The following is a 16,824-nucleotide window of genomic DNA, read 5'->3' as shown; positions in this document are numbered from 1 at the left end:
GTAGGAAAGTATCTGTACTGGTATGCAGAGCCAGTCTGCCCCAACCAAAGAAATGCCCAGAACCCTGAACATTCTACAAGTCTAATATATGGAAACATGAAGAAACAAAGGTATAAACAAACAAAAAACAAACAAATAATAAATAATGACTCAACAGATGAAGGTGCAATGCCTAGATAACATGGCTTCAATCTGGAGACATTAATGTCTCCTCATCTCAATAGACATTCTCCTCTGTCCCTTTCTCTTTCCTTTATTCTTATTTTCCAATATCCTTACAATGTACATGTGATGGAATGGAAACCAGAATGAGAAGACAGGGTGGCTGGAGATGAGATTACTTAGTCCTGCAGGATTAAATGTATGAAAAGAAGGAGGTTGAGAATAACCTGTACTAATTGGTTTGCTATATATTTTTAGACTTGTTAAATATTACTCCAATTAGCAAGTTTCTTTCTGAAATCCAAAGGGTTCTTATTTCCCAAATTGGTTAGCTTAAGGGTCTTGAGAATTAAAGCATTGATACTTCTGTGTATGAAACAGCTACCAGTATTTTTATTATATTGTTGGCCTTGCTAGGCAAATCAGATAGGAATTACAATCAGGTGAGCTAATTCTACTTTATTTTAAAGCTATGTTGATAATATCTTGAAAGTCTGGAAGCAGAATTCTCTCCCTTCTATACAGTCCAAGAACCTAGGGAGGGTTCCTTTTGAACCTCTTGCCTCTCCTCCCTCCCCGGTCCAGCTATGGTCTATGACGGTCAGCTGGCTCAGGAATTCTGGGAGTTGAAGTCCACGAGTCATAAAAGCGCCAAGGTTGACTACCCCTGGTCTATGCTGTCTCTTATCCTACTGGTCTATTGGCAGCATATCTTTGCCCATTCTTCTAAGATCTTTCTTACTTACCATTACATACACAGATCCATGAATCAAAAAATAGTGTAAAATAGAAAAACAAATTATTCCTGTTTTCACAATTATAGCATTAGCAGCTCACTGCAATACAGGCTGGGCTTTCCGAAGTTGTCTTAAGAACAAGTCAAGAGCAACGGAATCATCAGAGTCCACAGCTGCCACAACCTGATATGAAAATTGTGTGCCATGCAATAATGCTAAATTTGTTGGGGGAGGGGAGGAAGAGATGCAAATAAAAACAAATCATGATTCATCTGAAACATAAGTATGGACACCGGTCTTGGGCATGAAGATAGATGAATGCATAAAATGATTACAACAATATTAATAAAATCTTTTTAAAGGGGACACAAAATGAAATTCTGCACAAGATACCTTGTATACCAGTTGTGAGTCTGATACAATAGAAAGTGCTCCTGCTGCTTCATACCAGGCAGCAACAAAGGTCTTAATAAAACTGTGTAACAAACCCAGGGAAAGCCCCAAGCTCCCCTGAAATTCCATACGGACATTAGATGTTGAAAGCAGGCTAATCAAATAGATCCTATTCCCCTTCAAATGGAGGAGAGTACTATGGAAATATCAATATAAACTAGATAGTGACAAGGGATAGATGGCAACATATCCCAACTCCAGATCACATAGCCATTACCCTGAGATAGTGTGTGATCTTTCCTGTGGAGGGGTCTCATGAAAAGTCGAGTCAGCTCCATGGTTGTAAAGGTGATTATGAATTCATGCATTGAGTCTCTAATGATGGTAGACTGAAATCCCCCCAAACGAAGTATGGGAATCTTTGTCATCAACTTGATGACAACTTGGGCAGGAAGGCTGCCAAGTGATTCTTAACCTTACCTGTAAAGTCTCACACCTGACGATCTGCAGGGCAGAGCCCCTGACATCCTCCTATAGACAATAGCAGCACCCTTTTCTTTGTTATGGACTTGTGGTTGGTGCCAAACTGAAATTCTTCTAGACACATTTCTAGAAAGGGGCATTCCCTTTTCTTTGCCCAGACAGGCCTCAGTAATACATACCTACCTGGATGAGGTGAGCCTTTACAGAGGCTGACTTGTCATTTAGCAGCATCAACTGGAGCCCACAACCATCTGAGATCTTACTCTTTTTTTCAGAATAACCTTTCAATAGCTTGGAATATATTGTTAAAATTCACTCCCTGGATCATTATGTTTCATTGGAAAGGATTGATGACTTCAAATTTCAGTGAAGAATCTAGGGGAAAGTAAAAAAATTATATGACCCAAATGTCAAGAGAAAATATAATATAAGAAAAAAGAAAAAAAGAAAATAAATATTTTCTCAAATTTTACTTTCTATTATTCATAACCTGTTTTATAAGAGTAGCCCATTCACACACTGAGGGGATTAAATGAAAGATCTATGGTTTTTTTTTACTGTCTATGCATCAAAGTGACTAATGTGCAAATTGTCAGGCATGATAGATCAGATCCACATGTGAAGGTTGAATAAAAGTGATTTATTGTTACTCATGCTTATACACTGGAATATTCCCAACTAATAGTTATCACCTGTTAGGAATTAGGTAAGGATCAATGGAATTCAAGACAATAGCATTGGGTTTAGTTTGTTTGTGGCTATGTTGAAATTCTAGGCTAATCCCCAAGTTCTGCCACTTCTTCCCTTACACAAGCCAATTTTTCAGCATGCTGATGATAGAAAGTGTAGATGTGTTTTATCATTTGTGCATAAATGTGACCTAGCAGGATGCATTCTATGAAAAATATTTTAAATGAGTCAACCAATCTTCAGAATTATTTAACTCTAAATAACATTACAATCCCAAGGAAGAAGAATGAACATGGGAATGTCCGTTTGATGTCTAATTGAGTTGCCTGAGAAAATCAGCTACAAATCTCCCAGGATTAATTAATTACACATACTTAAAAGCACTTAACAGTAGAAAGAGCTGTAACTTGCCCAGAGAACAGATCTTCCAGCAGTGATGTAGACAAAACATCAATGTTGAATTCTTCAACAATCTTTCATTAAAATATTGCTGGAAAAAAAATCCTATTTCACACATAATTTATGTTGAGGAAAGTCCTCTTTCTTTTCCATTCAAAGTTTAGATGGCTTTTTACTTTGTACTAACTCATAATATTTTATTTCAGCTCCATCTGGGAAGATAGTTTTTCTGGATGGTAAATCATGTGATTTCTTTAATAGACAAATTAATAAAGCATACTTCTGTGGATACTTGCAACCTTACTATTGGAATGTTTAGAAAATTATGTATCAGCTTTTGATGATTTAAAAGTGATTAGTGATAGCTTTCCTAATTTGTTATAAAGAATAACTATGTAACTCTCTTTTTATTTCTCAAACAGCTGTAATTCCAATGTGTTAAACCTTCCACATCACTTTTGCAATTCTTTTGGCATGTTATCTTCCATACCATCTTTCTGCAGATGCATCCATCCCATGGTAAATAAATGTTTTATTTTTGGTGGTGGGATTCCAAGATCAATTTATTCTAAAAATTAGAATATGTTGTGGAGTGTATAACTAGATGTACAATTGCACCCAGAATGTACATATCTAATATATCTTTTAAGGTTATTGAGAGTTTCATATTGCTTTCCAGAAAAGTGACCCAACACTTTAGAATTACTTATATCACCCTGATCACAACTTAAAAATCTGCAGAAGCTGAATAGAAGGTATGGTTGGCAAGGAGAAAAGAAATATAAATGCCTGATTGCCTGAACTATACTGCTTCCCAAAGTAGACATGAAGAAAAAAGTGTTACTACTTTTACACAGAAATCTGAGTTATCCTGCTATATATTTATTTTTATGACAGCATTATTATTTTTTGAAATATCTCAAGGCAGTGAACATATTCAACACACCTTTCTCCTATTTTCCTCATAACAACCCTCTGAGGTAGGTTGGACTAAGGGAGAGTGAATGGCCCAAGGTCACTCAGTTGGCTTTCATGGCTAAGGCCTTTAATTCAAAGTCTGTGCTTTCTAACCTGGGGATTTTCGGTGAACTAATTTTATTTGTTTATTTAGAGAACATATATGACTGCCCACTCACTTTCACTGACTCTACGCAGCTTACAAAAAATAGACATCCCAATATAAAAACAGTAAAAACAATAACTTCCCACTCCACCCACCCACCCCAGTGACAACAAGCAATCAAACAAGCTGCTTGATGGACTCCGTCCTATTCTGGTTCTCCAGGCCTGTTGGCAAAGCTAGATCTTCAGAGCCTTGCAAAAGAGTGTCAAAGATAATAATAATATTGCAAAGGGAAGAAGTCACCACAAAGAAGGCCCTTCTTCTGGGTCCTGCCAGATGTACCTTCTTAGGAGAACTAACCTACAACATTCCCTGCCTCCCTGCTCTGATGGGTTGGGTGGATGTAATCAGCAAGAGATGGTCCTTCACATTCCTTGGTTCCAAGCTATGTTGGGCTTTAAAGGTGACAACCAGCACCTTGAACTGCACCCAGAAGTAAATTGGAAGCCAATGCAGCTCCCAGAGAAGAGATAATACATGTGTACACTTAGGTCTGCACAAAACCATGGAGCCACTGTATTTTGACCCAATTGGAGCTTCCAGATGTTTTTCAAGGGCAGCCCCATGTTGAGCACTAATAACAGATACCAGTATTCTGAGGATAATTTTGAATGTTTAAGAAACTGATAAGAAAGGAATGTTTCATTTACTGTAACTGCCTTTGAAGCTGTCTGCCTCTTGGTTTGTATTCTAGATATGATTAGTATATGACAAATGGAAGAAATTTTGGATTCAGAAAAAGGAAATCAGACAAGCATCAAAGAATTTATCCTTCTGGGTTTTGGGAATCTTCCTGAACTGCAGCCTTTCCTTTTCTGTTTCTTCTTGGTGATTTATCTGACGACAATAACAGGAAACCTTCTTATCTTTATTTTAATTGTGACTGATAAACACCTCCACACCCCAATGTATTTATTCCTGGCCAATTTGTCTTGCATAGACACTTTCTATAGCTGTAATTTGCTGCCTAAAATGCTGGCCAGTTTGCTAACTGGTGAGAAAACTATGACTGTTATTGGGTGCCTAGCTCAATATCATTTTTTCTGTCTATGTGGAACCACAGAAACATATATTTTGACTGCAATGTCTTATGATCGCTATCTGGCAATTTGTAGACCCTTGCACTATGGTTCTATTATGAATATGAAATTTTGTTTCCAGCTTATGATAGGAGCATTGGTAAGCAGTTTAATATTTAATGTAGTTTTTATAGCTCTCATGACTCAATTTTCTTTTTGTGGGCCTAATGTCATAGACCATTACTTTTGTGATTTTCGTCCACTGGTGAAACTGTCCTGTACAGATACTGTTCTCGCTGAATACTTCTCTTTTTGCATATCCATTATTTTTGTTGTTATTCCATTCCTCTTGAGCATCATTTCCTACATTTACATCATAGCTACCATCATCAAAATTCAATCCACCATTGGAAGGCAAAAGGCCTTTTCAACCTGCTCCTCTCATCTTATGGTGATTTCCCTCTTTTATGGCACATTAATCATTGTCTATACATTGCCAGACATACCTTCTCTCCGACAATTCAACAAAATATTTTCTATTTTCTATACAATGATGACACCTTTGTTCAATCCCCTTATCTATACTTCGAGAAACAAGGAAGTTCACAAAGCCCTAATACGATTTTTTGATAAAATTATAATCCTTGGTATTTCTTTTCACTTCTTTAGGTAGCCAAAATTTTACTGGGGAAATGAAAATTTGATGTCAACAATAGGGTGATGTATATTCTGTTTAGCAGTATTATTTGAGAATTCAGAGTAGATTATGGAGGGACAAGATTGTTTTATGTGAGATTGCTGTTCTCTCCATATTTCTGAGGTAATTCTGCTTTAACTCCTGTTGCCTTTCCATGTATTTCCATGTATATTTATATGTATATATGTTTGTATAGACAGATAATAGATAGATAGATAGATAGATAGATAGACAGACAGACAGACAGACAGACAGTGTGCATGTATATGTTTATGTGTGTATCTATGTATATGGTTTTAATTACAGTAATGAAAACTAATACAGATTGGACTCAAAGAGAGAAAGATAACTAAAAAGAGAGTAAAAGGAAAAGGAAAGGAAAAAGAAAGAACAAAAAAGAACACAAAGAAAAGGAAAAAGGAACAAGAAAGGAACAAGAAAGGAACAATAAAGAAGTCACTTCCAATCTTTATCACAAGTATAAACAAATATGACAGCTCTTCATCACTATATGGTTACAAACAGATATCTCGTCTTCTCAAAACCCATTTCTTATCTATAAGCAACTTCATAAGACATAAGTGCCAGCAAAAATTCTGTAAATGGTTGCCCAAATTTCATTAACAGGTGTCTTATTTTAACCTTGATCAAATAAAGAGAATACAGAGAAGAGCAACAAAGATGATTAGAGGACTGGAGGCTAAAACATATGAGGAATGGTTGCTGGAATTAGGTATGTCTAGTTTAATGAAGAGAAGGTTGAGGAGGGACATGATAGCAGTGTTCCAATATCTCAGGGGCTGCCACAAAGAAGAGTGAGTCAAACTATTCTCCAAAGCGCCTGAAGGCAGAACAAGAAGCAACGGATGGAAACTAATCAAGGAGAAAAGCAACCTAGAACTAAGGAGAAACTTCCTGACAGTTAGAACAATTAACCAGTGGAACAACCTGCCCCCAGAAGCTGTGAATGCTCCAATACTGGAAGTTTTTAAGAAGAGACTGGACAGCCATTTGTCTGAAATGGTATCGGGTTTCCTGCCTGAGCAGGGGGTTTGACTAGATGACTTCCAGGGTACCTTCCAACTTTTTATTATTATTATTATTATTATTATTATTATTATTATTATTATTATTATTATTATTATTATTATTATTATTATTATTATTATTATTATTATTAACCTGCTTTATATTGCTTTACCTTTGAAAATCTTAATCTTTAGTTCATTAAAATATTCTCGTGGGAACTGATCTCTTTTTAAGGCTTTAACAAACCTCTTTTGTAAATCCAGTAAAAAGACATTATTCAGGTCTTTCTCTTGGTTTATCATTTGTATTTTCCTTTTTATTTTTAAAACTTCACCTAGCTTTGCTTGTATATCCAATAAAAAATCGTATCTGGGTTACTCTTTTGATTTGCAAGTACTGTTTCCATATTATATAATACCTTCTGTTTTGTAATCCATAGTTTTTTAAATCCAATATTTGTTTCTACTACTTCTGTGTCAAACAAGGTTTGTGCCATTTTTCATTAACATTTTTTAAACATTATTAATACATAGAAACATGAGCTGTGATGGCACAGTGGTTATCAGTATCAGTATCAGTATCAATATCAATAGCCCTTACACTTATATACTGTTTCACAGTGCTTTACAGCCCTCTCTAAGTTGTTTACAGAGTCAGCATATTGCCCCCAACAATCTGGGTCCTCATTTTACCAACCTTGGAAGGATGAAAGGCTGAATCAACCCTGAGCCAGTGAGAATTGAACTGCTGGCATTTGACAGAATAAGCCTTCAATACTGCATTCTAACCATTCCATCACCACAGTTCTTTGAATGCAGTATTGCAGGCTAACTCTGCCTACAGACACGATCCTGACGGGCTTGAGGTTGACTCAGCCTTCCATCCTTCAGCGGTCAGTAAAATGAGAATCCAGATTGATGAGGGGCAAACTGCTGAGAGAGTGTTATAAAGAACTATGGAGTGGTATTAAATTTATGTGCTGTTGCTATTGCTATATTATGGCTATTAATTTTTGGTTCAGTTCTTCAAAGATCTCCTTTAATATTTCAACAGTTACAGTGTCTATGGAGATTCTGTCATCCACCTCTTAGTTGTCCCAAGGATGCTTTTAAGAAGGCAACTGGATGTTCTTTGTTTTTTGTTTGAAGACATTTCACAAACTGAAGAAGCTTCTTGGATGAGAAGCAAATGTCTTCAAGGAAAAAACAAAGTCCAATTGCCTTTTGAAAAGCACCTTTGGAGCAACTGTTACAGTGCTTTGTTCATTTGTAAAACTCAAAAGGAGTGATTTCCCCCCCTCTTTTTGCTGTCATCTTTAGTCCCCTCTAGTGTCTGATTTAAATCATAAGGTTTCTAATAGACAAAATAATATGATTGCATGAAAAGCTGTTTATTTTATATAGTTTATTTATTAGCTAGCGCAATTTACAGTAAAAATTTCAGTATTCCAAATTTGTCTGGACACTTATAGTTGATATTTTTTTGTTCAGAAATGAAGAATGAAGATGAAGATGAATTCACTGTGGTTTTTCAAACTTGTCATTTTTGAAAAACTCTTCTAATTTTAAGATGTTAGATCACAGGTGCCAAACTCGCTGCGTCACATGATGTGTCGCAACATATCACAACTTTTTTACATTGCCAGCGCTGGGGTGGGTGCGGTCTCAGCATGATGTAACCGGCCGCCAGTAGTTTGACACCCTTGTGTTAGATAAACAATTTCTAAAAATGATTAGAAGTGAAGCTAGCAAACATAGTGTCCTTTAAATGACTCTGCTGTTGTTGAGAGCTTGCTGATTAATCCCTTTGTTTCCTAGCACTCAAAACTGATAGAATGAGGAACAGCTGTCCAGAGCACATGTAAGTGATTTCCCATCCTCTCCAAAGTTCTTAAAGTTTCCAAAGAACCAGTCTACTCACTGGTTCTTTGGTCTTTGTTGTCCCTATTCTCCAGAGTCTCATTTAATTCACCATGCCTTCACCAAAGTCTTCTATTTGAGAAATTTATTTTTCAATGGACGCTTGATTTGAAAAATTGTTGTTAGTTTTCATCTTCTTTTGTTGCCAATATACAGATATTTTTCCTATATTCAGTTTTTCATTGTATAATATATGTATCTCCTGGTTTAAATGTGCTTTAGTAGTTTTAATAATTTTAAGAAAAATAAGTGAAAGTGTGCTTGATAATTTTTTTTTTAAAAAAGTGAGTTCTTACTACAGCTCCAGTCACTATACACTACATCAGGTTAATGATTCAAAGTTTCAGTGAAAATTCCAAATAAAAATACTTTTTAAAAAAAAACATGATCTATAGAAAAATACAGGAAGCTCAAAATGTAATATATAAGAAAATTTGGAGAGAAAAATCAGCAATAATTTCTAAAATTGAATTATAGCACAAACAATATGGTCTCTGTGGATAGTGTATAATCTAACTGAGGAAAATAAATGCAATATCTATTGTGCTTGCCTTTTCCTTGATACAGGATGACTAATGACAAGCCAAATTTTCAAAATGCTGATGACAGAAAGTATAGATGGATTTTATTTTTTTGACTGAATGTGAATTCAGTCTTTGTACTCTCAGGATGACCTGAATTCTTTGTACTCTCAGAATGAGCTGCCTGAAAATTTTCAAATGTTCAGAAGCAGGAAGCTCTAAATAACACAGCAATCCCAGGGATGAAAAATTAACGGAGATATCTCCTTTGCGGTGTTTACTGAGTTGCCTCAGTAAACCAGAAAATCAACAACAAATTAATTAATTATATATACTTAGAAACATTTCTGAAGCATAGCAGAAAAGCCTCCAGCTTGTCCAATTTATTTAGAGAAAAATCAGTATTGAATCTCTACTTTCAGTAGAAGAAACATCCAAATGCATATATTGAATTTGCAGAATTCTTATTGTACTATCCTCCATATTGCATTTGATTTCATGCTATTTTGGGGGGGGCAAGGACTTCAATTAATGAGTCTGTGCAAGATCTATGGTCCTTACCTTTCCCATGGCACAGGATGACTAATGAATAAATCAATTTTTCAACATACTGAGGGCAGAAATATAAAGGGTTTTATTTTCATGAATAAATATGACACTTTATACTTCAGGAAGGCATGTCTAAAAAAGATTTCAAATGAGTCAATCAATCCTCAAAACCAGGAAGTGCTAAATAACACAGAAATCCCAGGGAAGAAAAATTAGCAGAGAAATCTCCTTTTGGATGTGTAACTGAGTTGCATCAGTAAACCAGAAAATCAATGCCAAATCTCCCAGGATTAATTAATTATATATTGGTAGAAACACTTCTATTTATAGCAAGAAAAGCTCCAGCTTGCCCAGAGAACAGGTCCTTCACAAGTCATTAGGATAAAAATCTATACCAAATATTTGGACAATCAGTCATTAATATAGTGGAGAGAAATTCCAGTTTCAAAGCAATTATACATTGGAGAAGACTGATGCACTTTTTCATAGCAGTCTTTTCCATTAGCTGCTTGAGCAGCTTAGCAGATTGCACTAAATCATAATATATTTTAATTTTGGTCTTTGTGGTTTGTAAACTTTTACCACATGTGTAAGCCCACCTTCTGTTAAAACGCAACATGCATTCATGCAATGTATAAAGCCATCCCAGGGAAAAAAGAATACAAATCATTGGGACTCTTTTTCTCTTTGTGAAAATATATGATATTTTTCTTTGGAGAAAATAACTTCTAGTGCTTAAAAAGATAATTTCTTGTGCTACAGCTGACTTTAGATATGATTTACTATGCAGTTTCAACTTCTGGATTGATAGCATAATGTAGAATTTATTTCAGGAATGACTGAAGAAAAATATTTATTCTTCATATAGTAAGAGATTAGTTTGTCATTTTCATTCCTGTCTAAAGTTTGATTATTGATAAGGAAATTATGAGATAGTGTGGTAATACAATGCAGATTTTTCGAGAATAAGAGTTGAAAAATAAATATTCTGTGAGTATTACATTATATTCTTTATGTCTTTGATTCAGTCTTGACTCATGGTTACTGCTTGAGTGAATTCCTATTAAAAAGTTTTATTTGTGGTAAATACAATATTATTATTGTGGTAAATACAATATTATTTCATTAATACTACATTATATACTGTAATTATGTTGCACAGTTTTCCCTTTTTCAAATAAACATAATTACAATGTGTTAATGTTCCACATATCTTCTGAAATATATTAGGTATGTCATTAAGTCCAGTCATCTTTCCTTTGGTACTTTTCTTGGTCAATAATCTATCTGTTTTTTTAAATTCCAAGATCAAATTACTACAAAAAATAGAAAGATTGTGACTCGTTTGGAGACAACTATATCTATAACCAGAATTATGTGCATATCACAACAAATACTCTAGAAAAAAATGTAGCTTTCAAAGAAAGCGATCCCAATGTTATAGAATTATTTATTTCAAATTGATCACATTTTAGAATTTAGAATTTCGGAAAGGAAAGAGAAATGGAAATGTTTGATCCAATTATATTGTCCTCAATCATAGGCCTGAGATAGAAGTACGATTTTGCTACTTGTAGTGTAAAATCCCAGTCACTCTGCTATTTGAGTGAAATAATAATGAATATCAGCTAATAAAATTTACAAAATACTTTTAGCAAAATTTAAGAAGTCATAAGGAAATTTAGCATAACTCTGCCTTTAAACATGCCTGCTTGATATATGTTCTAGATTTGATTGACATTTGATACATGGAAGAAATTCTGCATATTGAAAGTGGAAATGAGACGAGTGTCAAAGAATTTATCCTTCTGGGTTTTGGCAATTCCCCTCAACTGCAGCCTTTCCTTTTCACATTCTTCTTGGTAATTTATCTGATCACAATAACTGGAAACATCTTCATCTTTCTGCTAGTTCTGGTTGATCAGCAACTTCACACACCAATGTACTTCTTCCTGGCAAATTTGTCTTTCCTGGACACTTGCTATAGCTGTATCTTGCTGCCTAAAATGTTGGTCAGCTTGCTGACTGGTGAAAGAACCATTTCTATCCATGGATGCCTAATACAATATCATTTTGTGTGCCTTTGTGGAACTACAGAAACATATATTTTGGCTGCAATGTCTTATGATCGCTATTTGGCAATTTGTAGACCTTTACACTATGCTTCTATTATGAATAAGAAACTCTGTTTCCAGCTTATGGCTGGGGCATGGATAAATAGTTTGATATTTGATGTGATTCTGGTGGGTTTTACCACTCAGTTATTCTTCTGTGGACCTAACATCATAGATGATTACTTTTGTGACTTTCGCCCATTGCAGAAATTATCATGTACTGACACAAGTCTCATTGAATTAATTGCTTTTTGTGAAGCTGTTATTTTCATAATTGTTCCATTTCTATTGACCATCACCTCCTATGTTTGCATAATTGGAACCATCATCAAAATAAAATCTGCCACTGGAAGGCAAAAAGCCTTTTCAACATGCTCTTCTCATCTCTTGGTGGTTTCCCTCTTTTATAGCACATTAATAATTGTGTATGTGCTGCCAGACACTCCCTCCCTCAGACCCTTGAATAAAATCTTCTCCATTTTCTATACGGTTATGACATCCTTGTTCAATCCTCTTATCTATACTTTGAGAAACAAAGAAGTTCACAAAGCCATAAAAAGGCTTTTTAATAAAAAAATAATGCATCACATGAATCATCTGAAATTTACAATATCTCTTCATTTCATTAGTTTACAAAATTTTAATTGTAGATTTTAAAATCTGATGTAAATAAGTGGACATTTATTAAAAGTTGTTGATATTTTACATCTTTTGTCACCAGGATGTAGAAACTTCTTTACAGTCTCTTAGCCTTGAGATATTATTTATGTCATTATTATTATAATATGATACTATCACATATAATTATTTCAGTGAGTTCCATCATTTAGATTTTTCAGGAATATAATTTTGTACATATTTATTAAATAAAGGAATTTGCATTGAGGACTTGGGACTTTATTGATTCAGTCTTTGAGTCATTCTTCACTAATGGAATCACTGTCTCTTTGTCTATCACAATATTCTATTAATTCCTGAGACTGAGGCTGGGATTAATTCCAAACTAACCACTGAGTCTTGATGCTCCCCACCAGAATAAAATGGGAGGCTCTGTCAATTTCTCTTCTAATGAGGAATTGTCCAGTATGATTTTTGTAGTGGGTATTGTCTATCTAAAACAGAAAATATTTATCTTCATTAGGACTTCAGAATTGAGACTTGAATATTACATTCTCTTTGAATATGAATCACATAAATGTGAATTTAATTTGACCACATAGTGGGAAGATGTATTATCACCCAAAATTAATGGTCTGGTCTTGTGTGAGTGCACATTTTGTAATATTGAAGTCAAATAAACACCTTCCAGTAGCTTCTATCCTTGGAAATTGAAATGTGTGGCTATTGTATAAGAATTATCATTATAATTATTTGGTGATATTCTAGGAGGCTGTAACATAGAACCAAAGAGGGGGGAGTAAATACATATATGGATTGGATGAAATCTGTAATGTATGTGGAAAGGACCTTGGGAGACAGGGGGAAGAGTGCAGTGAGGGCAATAGTCAGATAATGTGGACATGGCAAATATCTCAGAAGACACCCTCCCTAGTTTCTTGAGCTATAAAGATGACAGTAGAAAAATGTAATTTCAGGTTTATAAGTTTCTTTTAATAACCTTACAATAAAGCACAGCTCATACTTTTATGTGTGCTTCTTATCTGGACTAGCTTAAAAGGCTGACAAAAGTTTCTTTGGCTTATGCTATAATTCAATTGTTATTATATGTCTGACAATACAACTGCAGACTCTCAAGAAGTGTTACCTGAGAAAGACTTAAATTACTTTTTCAAATAATAAGCTGTGTACAAGATAGAAATCTTAAGAGAAAATAATTAATGTAAAATCCCTTTTGGATTTAGGAGACTGGTTGCATTTTATAGTTTTCCAGAAAACCCGCAGATTAATTTCAAATGCCCCAGTGTACTCATTTGAAGTTCTAAGGATGCTTTTTTTAAATAATGGATAATGTTCCAGTATATACCAAGTGTTTTTTTTTTACCCTACAATTTAAAGATATAGCACTAGTGAAGGTTAGAATATCTATGAATTTTATACTCATTCAAGGCAGGTAAGTTTTAGTCTCAGACTTCAAGACTTATAATTAGAAAATGAAGACATCAAATTAACTCATATATATGTATATGTAATATGTATATGTGTGTATGTATAATTTGATCATTTTTGTATACTGTGATTTATAAACAATGCTTCTTGCTTGTTTGTGCTATGATTCAGGACCAAGTATTTTTTCTAAATTTATTTCTTTAAAGGTCATAATTGGGAGAAACAAGTATAACAAAATGTCAATAATCTAAACTTCATTCAATTTCAAATTATTTTCATATTAATACTGTCTAAATTCTGATTCTCAATAAAAAAATGTTGAGTTGATGATTAAGAAATGTGTTCAGTTAGCATTTAGGTAGCAAAGCTATCCTGCCTATCTTTGAATTTTTGGAAGATGATCTGGTCTACTATTTGGGCTTATTCATCTTGGCAAATGATGTTTGCCAAAGATGCTACTTAGAATTAAAAATGACTATGATTATTTATGGTGATGACCAATAATGATATTTTAACATATCAATGATAATACTTTAATAAAACAATATTTCAGTCCTCTTAAATTAAGATGAAATAAATTGAGGGGTGATAAGTAGCTAATTAAACATAACAATGCAATATTTTATACAAAGCAATACAATATCCTTTTTGCAGAAAGTCCAACAGTAAGCAGAGCAGGATAGTTACCTATATCTTTACATATGTATAAATATGTATAAATATCTACTCAACATATAATTCAATTTACTCAGCAAGCAAGATAAGAAGAAAAATATTATAAAAATAAGATGAAATTTATAAGTTCTCAACCAAATCTAATCTAAAACTTGATCACAAATCAGAATACATTCCTAGCTAGCCAAACTAGCTAAACCATAGTTCCCTTATAATAATGTCAATCAGACAAATTTTGACCAACTCAAGAATATGTTGAATTTGCATTATTTCATTTGCCAACATGGTTAATCAACAGAAGCTTTAAGTGAATTCATGATTGTAATAAAATGGATTCTGTAGCAAAATATGAAAAATATTAGTCCCTGCATACAGAAAATATAACTCAGGATTATCTTTCCTCTGCTTAGTTCTTTGATAAAATCTTTTATGTTTATTCTAATAATAAACTTGTTTCTGTTGATGTACAATTTATGCATTAGAAAATGAAAATATGAACGAGGAAGGATCCTAGACAAATAATGCAATGGTGTTAAGAAAATTGGTTAGTATCTTTTTTTAACATTATCATTATCAGGGACAATTGCAAAAGATCAAGTCTCTCTATTCTTGCTGTAATTTTTGCTGGGGGAGGTAGTTGATGGGACTAACACTAACATTCATTGTTGTCTTGTTTCTTGTAATTCTCAATTTTTCAGGTCTTTTGATATTCAGAGAAAAATATAGGTGAACTCTGAGGTAGAAGAACCTTCTGAGGTTAATTATTGAAACGATACCACCGATCACTAAGAATTTCATAGACAGATGGAGAGTTTTAGTGATTCATTGTAGACAATATCTTTGATTTCACCCACAATACAGGCTACCTTTTGGAAGTGTGGATTCAGGGATTCAGTGGAAATCTCAGACTCATGATTTTCTGATTACACTGTACTTTTGAATGTGATGCAATCAACTAAAAAAAAATGCTGGCTTCAGAGAAAGGGAACCAATCAGACATCGTAGAATTCATTCTCTTGGGTTTTGGGAATTCTGTTCAGCTACAATTTCTGCTTTTCTTACTTTTCTTGTTGATTTATCTTGTGACAATAACTGGAAACCTCCTCATTATTATGCTAGTTTTGGCTGACCCATGTCTTCACACCCCCATGTACTTTTTTCTGGGGAATTTGTCCTGTCTGGAGACATGCTATACTTCAAGTATATCGCCAAAAATGTTGACTAATTTGTTAACTGGAAAGGCAACTATTACTGTGAGTCAATGTCTGGCCCAATATTATTTTTTTGGCTCTTTTGCAACTGTAGAAACATATCTCCTTGCAGCAATGTCTTATGACCGCTATCTGGCTATATGTAGACCTTTCCTTTATAATTTGATTATGAGTAGGAAGCTGTGTGTTTATCTTATGGCTGGGTCATGGCTAAATGGGTTACTAGCTAATGGCATCACTTTGCTTCTCCTTGCTCAGCTATCCTTTTGTGGCCCAAATGTCATTGATCATTACTTTTGTGACTTGACTCCAGTAGAAAAACTATCCTGTACTGATACAAGTTTTCTTGACCTCATTGTCTCTCTTCTTTCCATCATTGATGCTGTCATTCCATTTATTCTGACATTCACATCTTATATATGCATCATCATTGTCATAATAAAAATCAAATCCAGCATTGGAAGACAAAAGGCTTTCTCAAACTGCTCCTCTCATCTCATGGTGGTTTGTCTTTTTTATGGCACCATTATCATTGTCTATATGTTGCCAGATACCCCCGCTCTGAGACATCTCAATAAATTTTTCTCCATATTTTACACAATTTTGACTCCCTTGCTCAATCCCATCATTTATACTTTAAGAAATAAAGATATTCACAAAGCTTTAGGATGGGTTCAAAAGAAATTGAGAATTTTTGGAAGAAGTTATTTCTTTTGTTTACAGACACAACATCTGTAAAAGAGCTTCTAAAGTAGAGAAGATATCTTTTTTGCTGCCATACAATTTTGACTGTTTTTCCTTCTTATAGGATAGCAGGGCTGTGGCTGGTGAGAGAGCAACATAATTGGAGTAGATGAATTAATCTATAGAGAGAGCTTGATTTTTTCTCATAAGTGTTTTGCAAGGTTTGAAGGGCCTTATCATATAATTACTGTATTTTAAGCTTAACACTGCAAGTTAGCCATAAGTTTGAAGAACAGAGAGCAGAAAATTAGCTATTTGGCTTATCAAGTTCTGATAGTTTTGATCATCACAC

The 16,824-nt window shown here is 34.2% G+C and overlaps 3 protein-coding genes across 3 annotated transcripts; all 3 read left to right on the top strand.

Annotated features, from left to right (window-relative positions):
• The first annotated feature begins 5,070 nt into the window (after nucleotides 1-5,070).
• LOC114922220 (olfactory receptor 1002-like) lies at nucleotides 5,071-8,281 on the top strand. The gene is made up of 2 exons (XM_029283002.1): nucleotides 5,071-5,653; nucleotides 8,223-8,281. The coding sequence occupies exons 1-2, from the start codon at nucleotides 5,071-5,073 to the stop codon at nucleotides 8,279-8,281; spliced, it is 642 nt and encodes a 213-aa protein (XP_029138835.1).
• A 3,188-nt stretch (nucleotides 8,282-11,469) lies between these two features.
• LOC114922219 (olfactory receptor 10A7-like) lies at nucleotides 11,470-12,492 on the top strand. The gene has a single exon (XM_029283001.1). It carries the CDS (start codon nucleotides 11,470-11,472, stop codon nucleotides 12,490-12,492), a length of 1,023 nt encoding a protein of 340 aa, XP_029138834.1.
• Nucleotides 12,493-15,542: 3,050 nt separating this feature from the next.
• LOC107282352 (olfactory receptor 1361-like) lies at nucleotides 15,543-16,526 on the top strand. Its single transcript, XM_015810122.1, has one exon. The coding sequence runs from the start codon at nucleotides 15,543-15,545 to the stop codon at nucleotides 16,524-16,526; it is 984 nt and encodes a 327-aa protein (XP_015665608.1).
• The last annotated feature ends 298 nt before the right edge of the window (nucleotides 16,527-16,824 follow it).

This window comes from Protobothrops mucrosquamatus, unplaced genomic scaffold, assembly GCF_001527695.2.
Source record: "Protobothrops mucrosquamatus isolate PMUCROS unplaced genomic scaffold, P.Mucros_1.0 scaffold7, whole genome shotgun sequence".
NCBI lineage: Eukaryota > Metazoa > Chordata > Lepidosauria > Squamata > Viperidae > Protobothrops > Protobothrops mucrosquamatus.
This window is presented reverse-complemented; position numbering and strand designations above follow the sequence as displayed.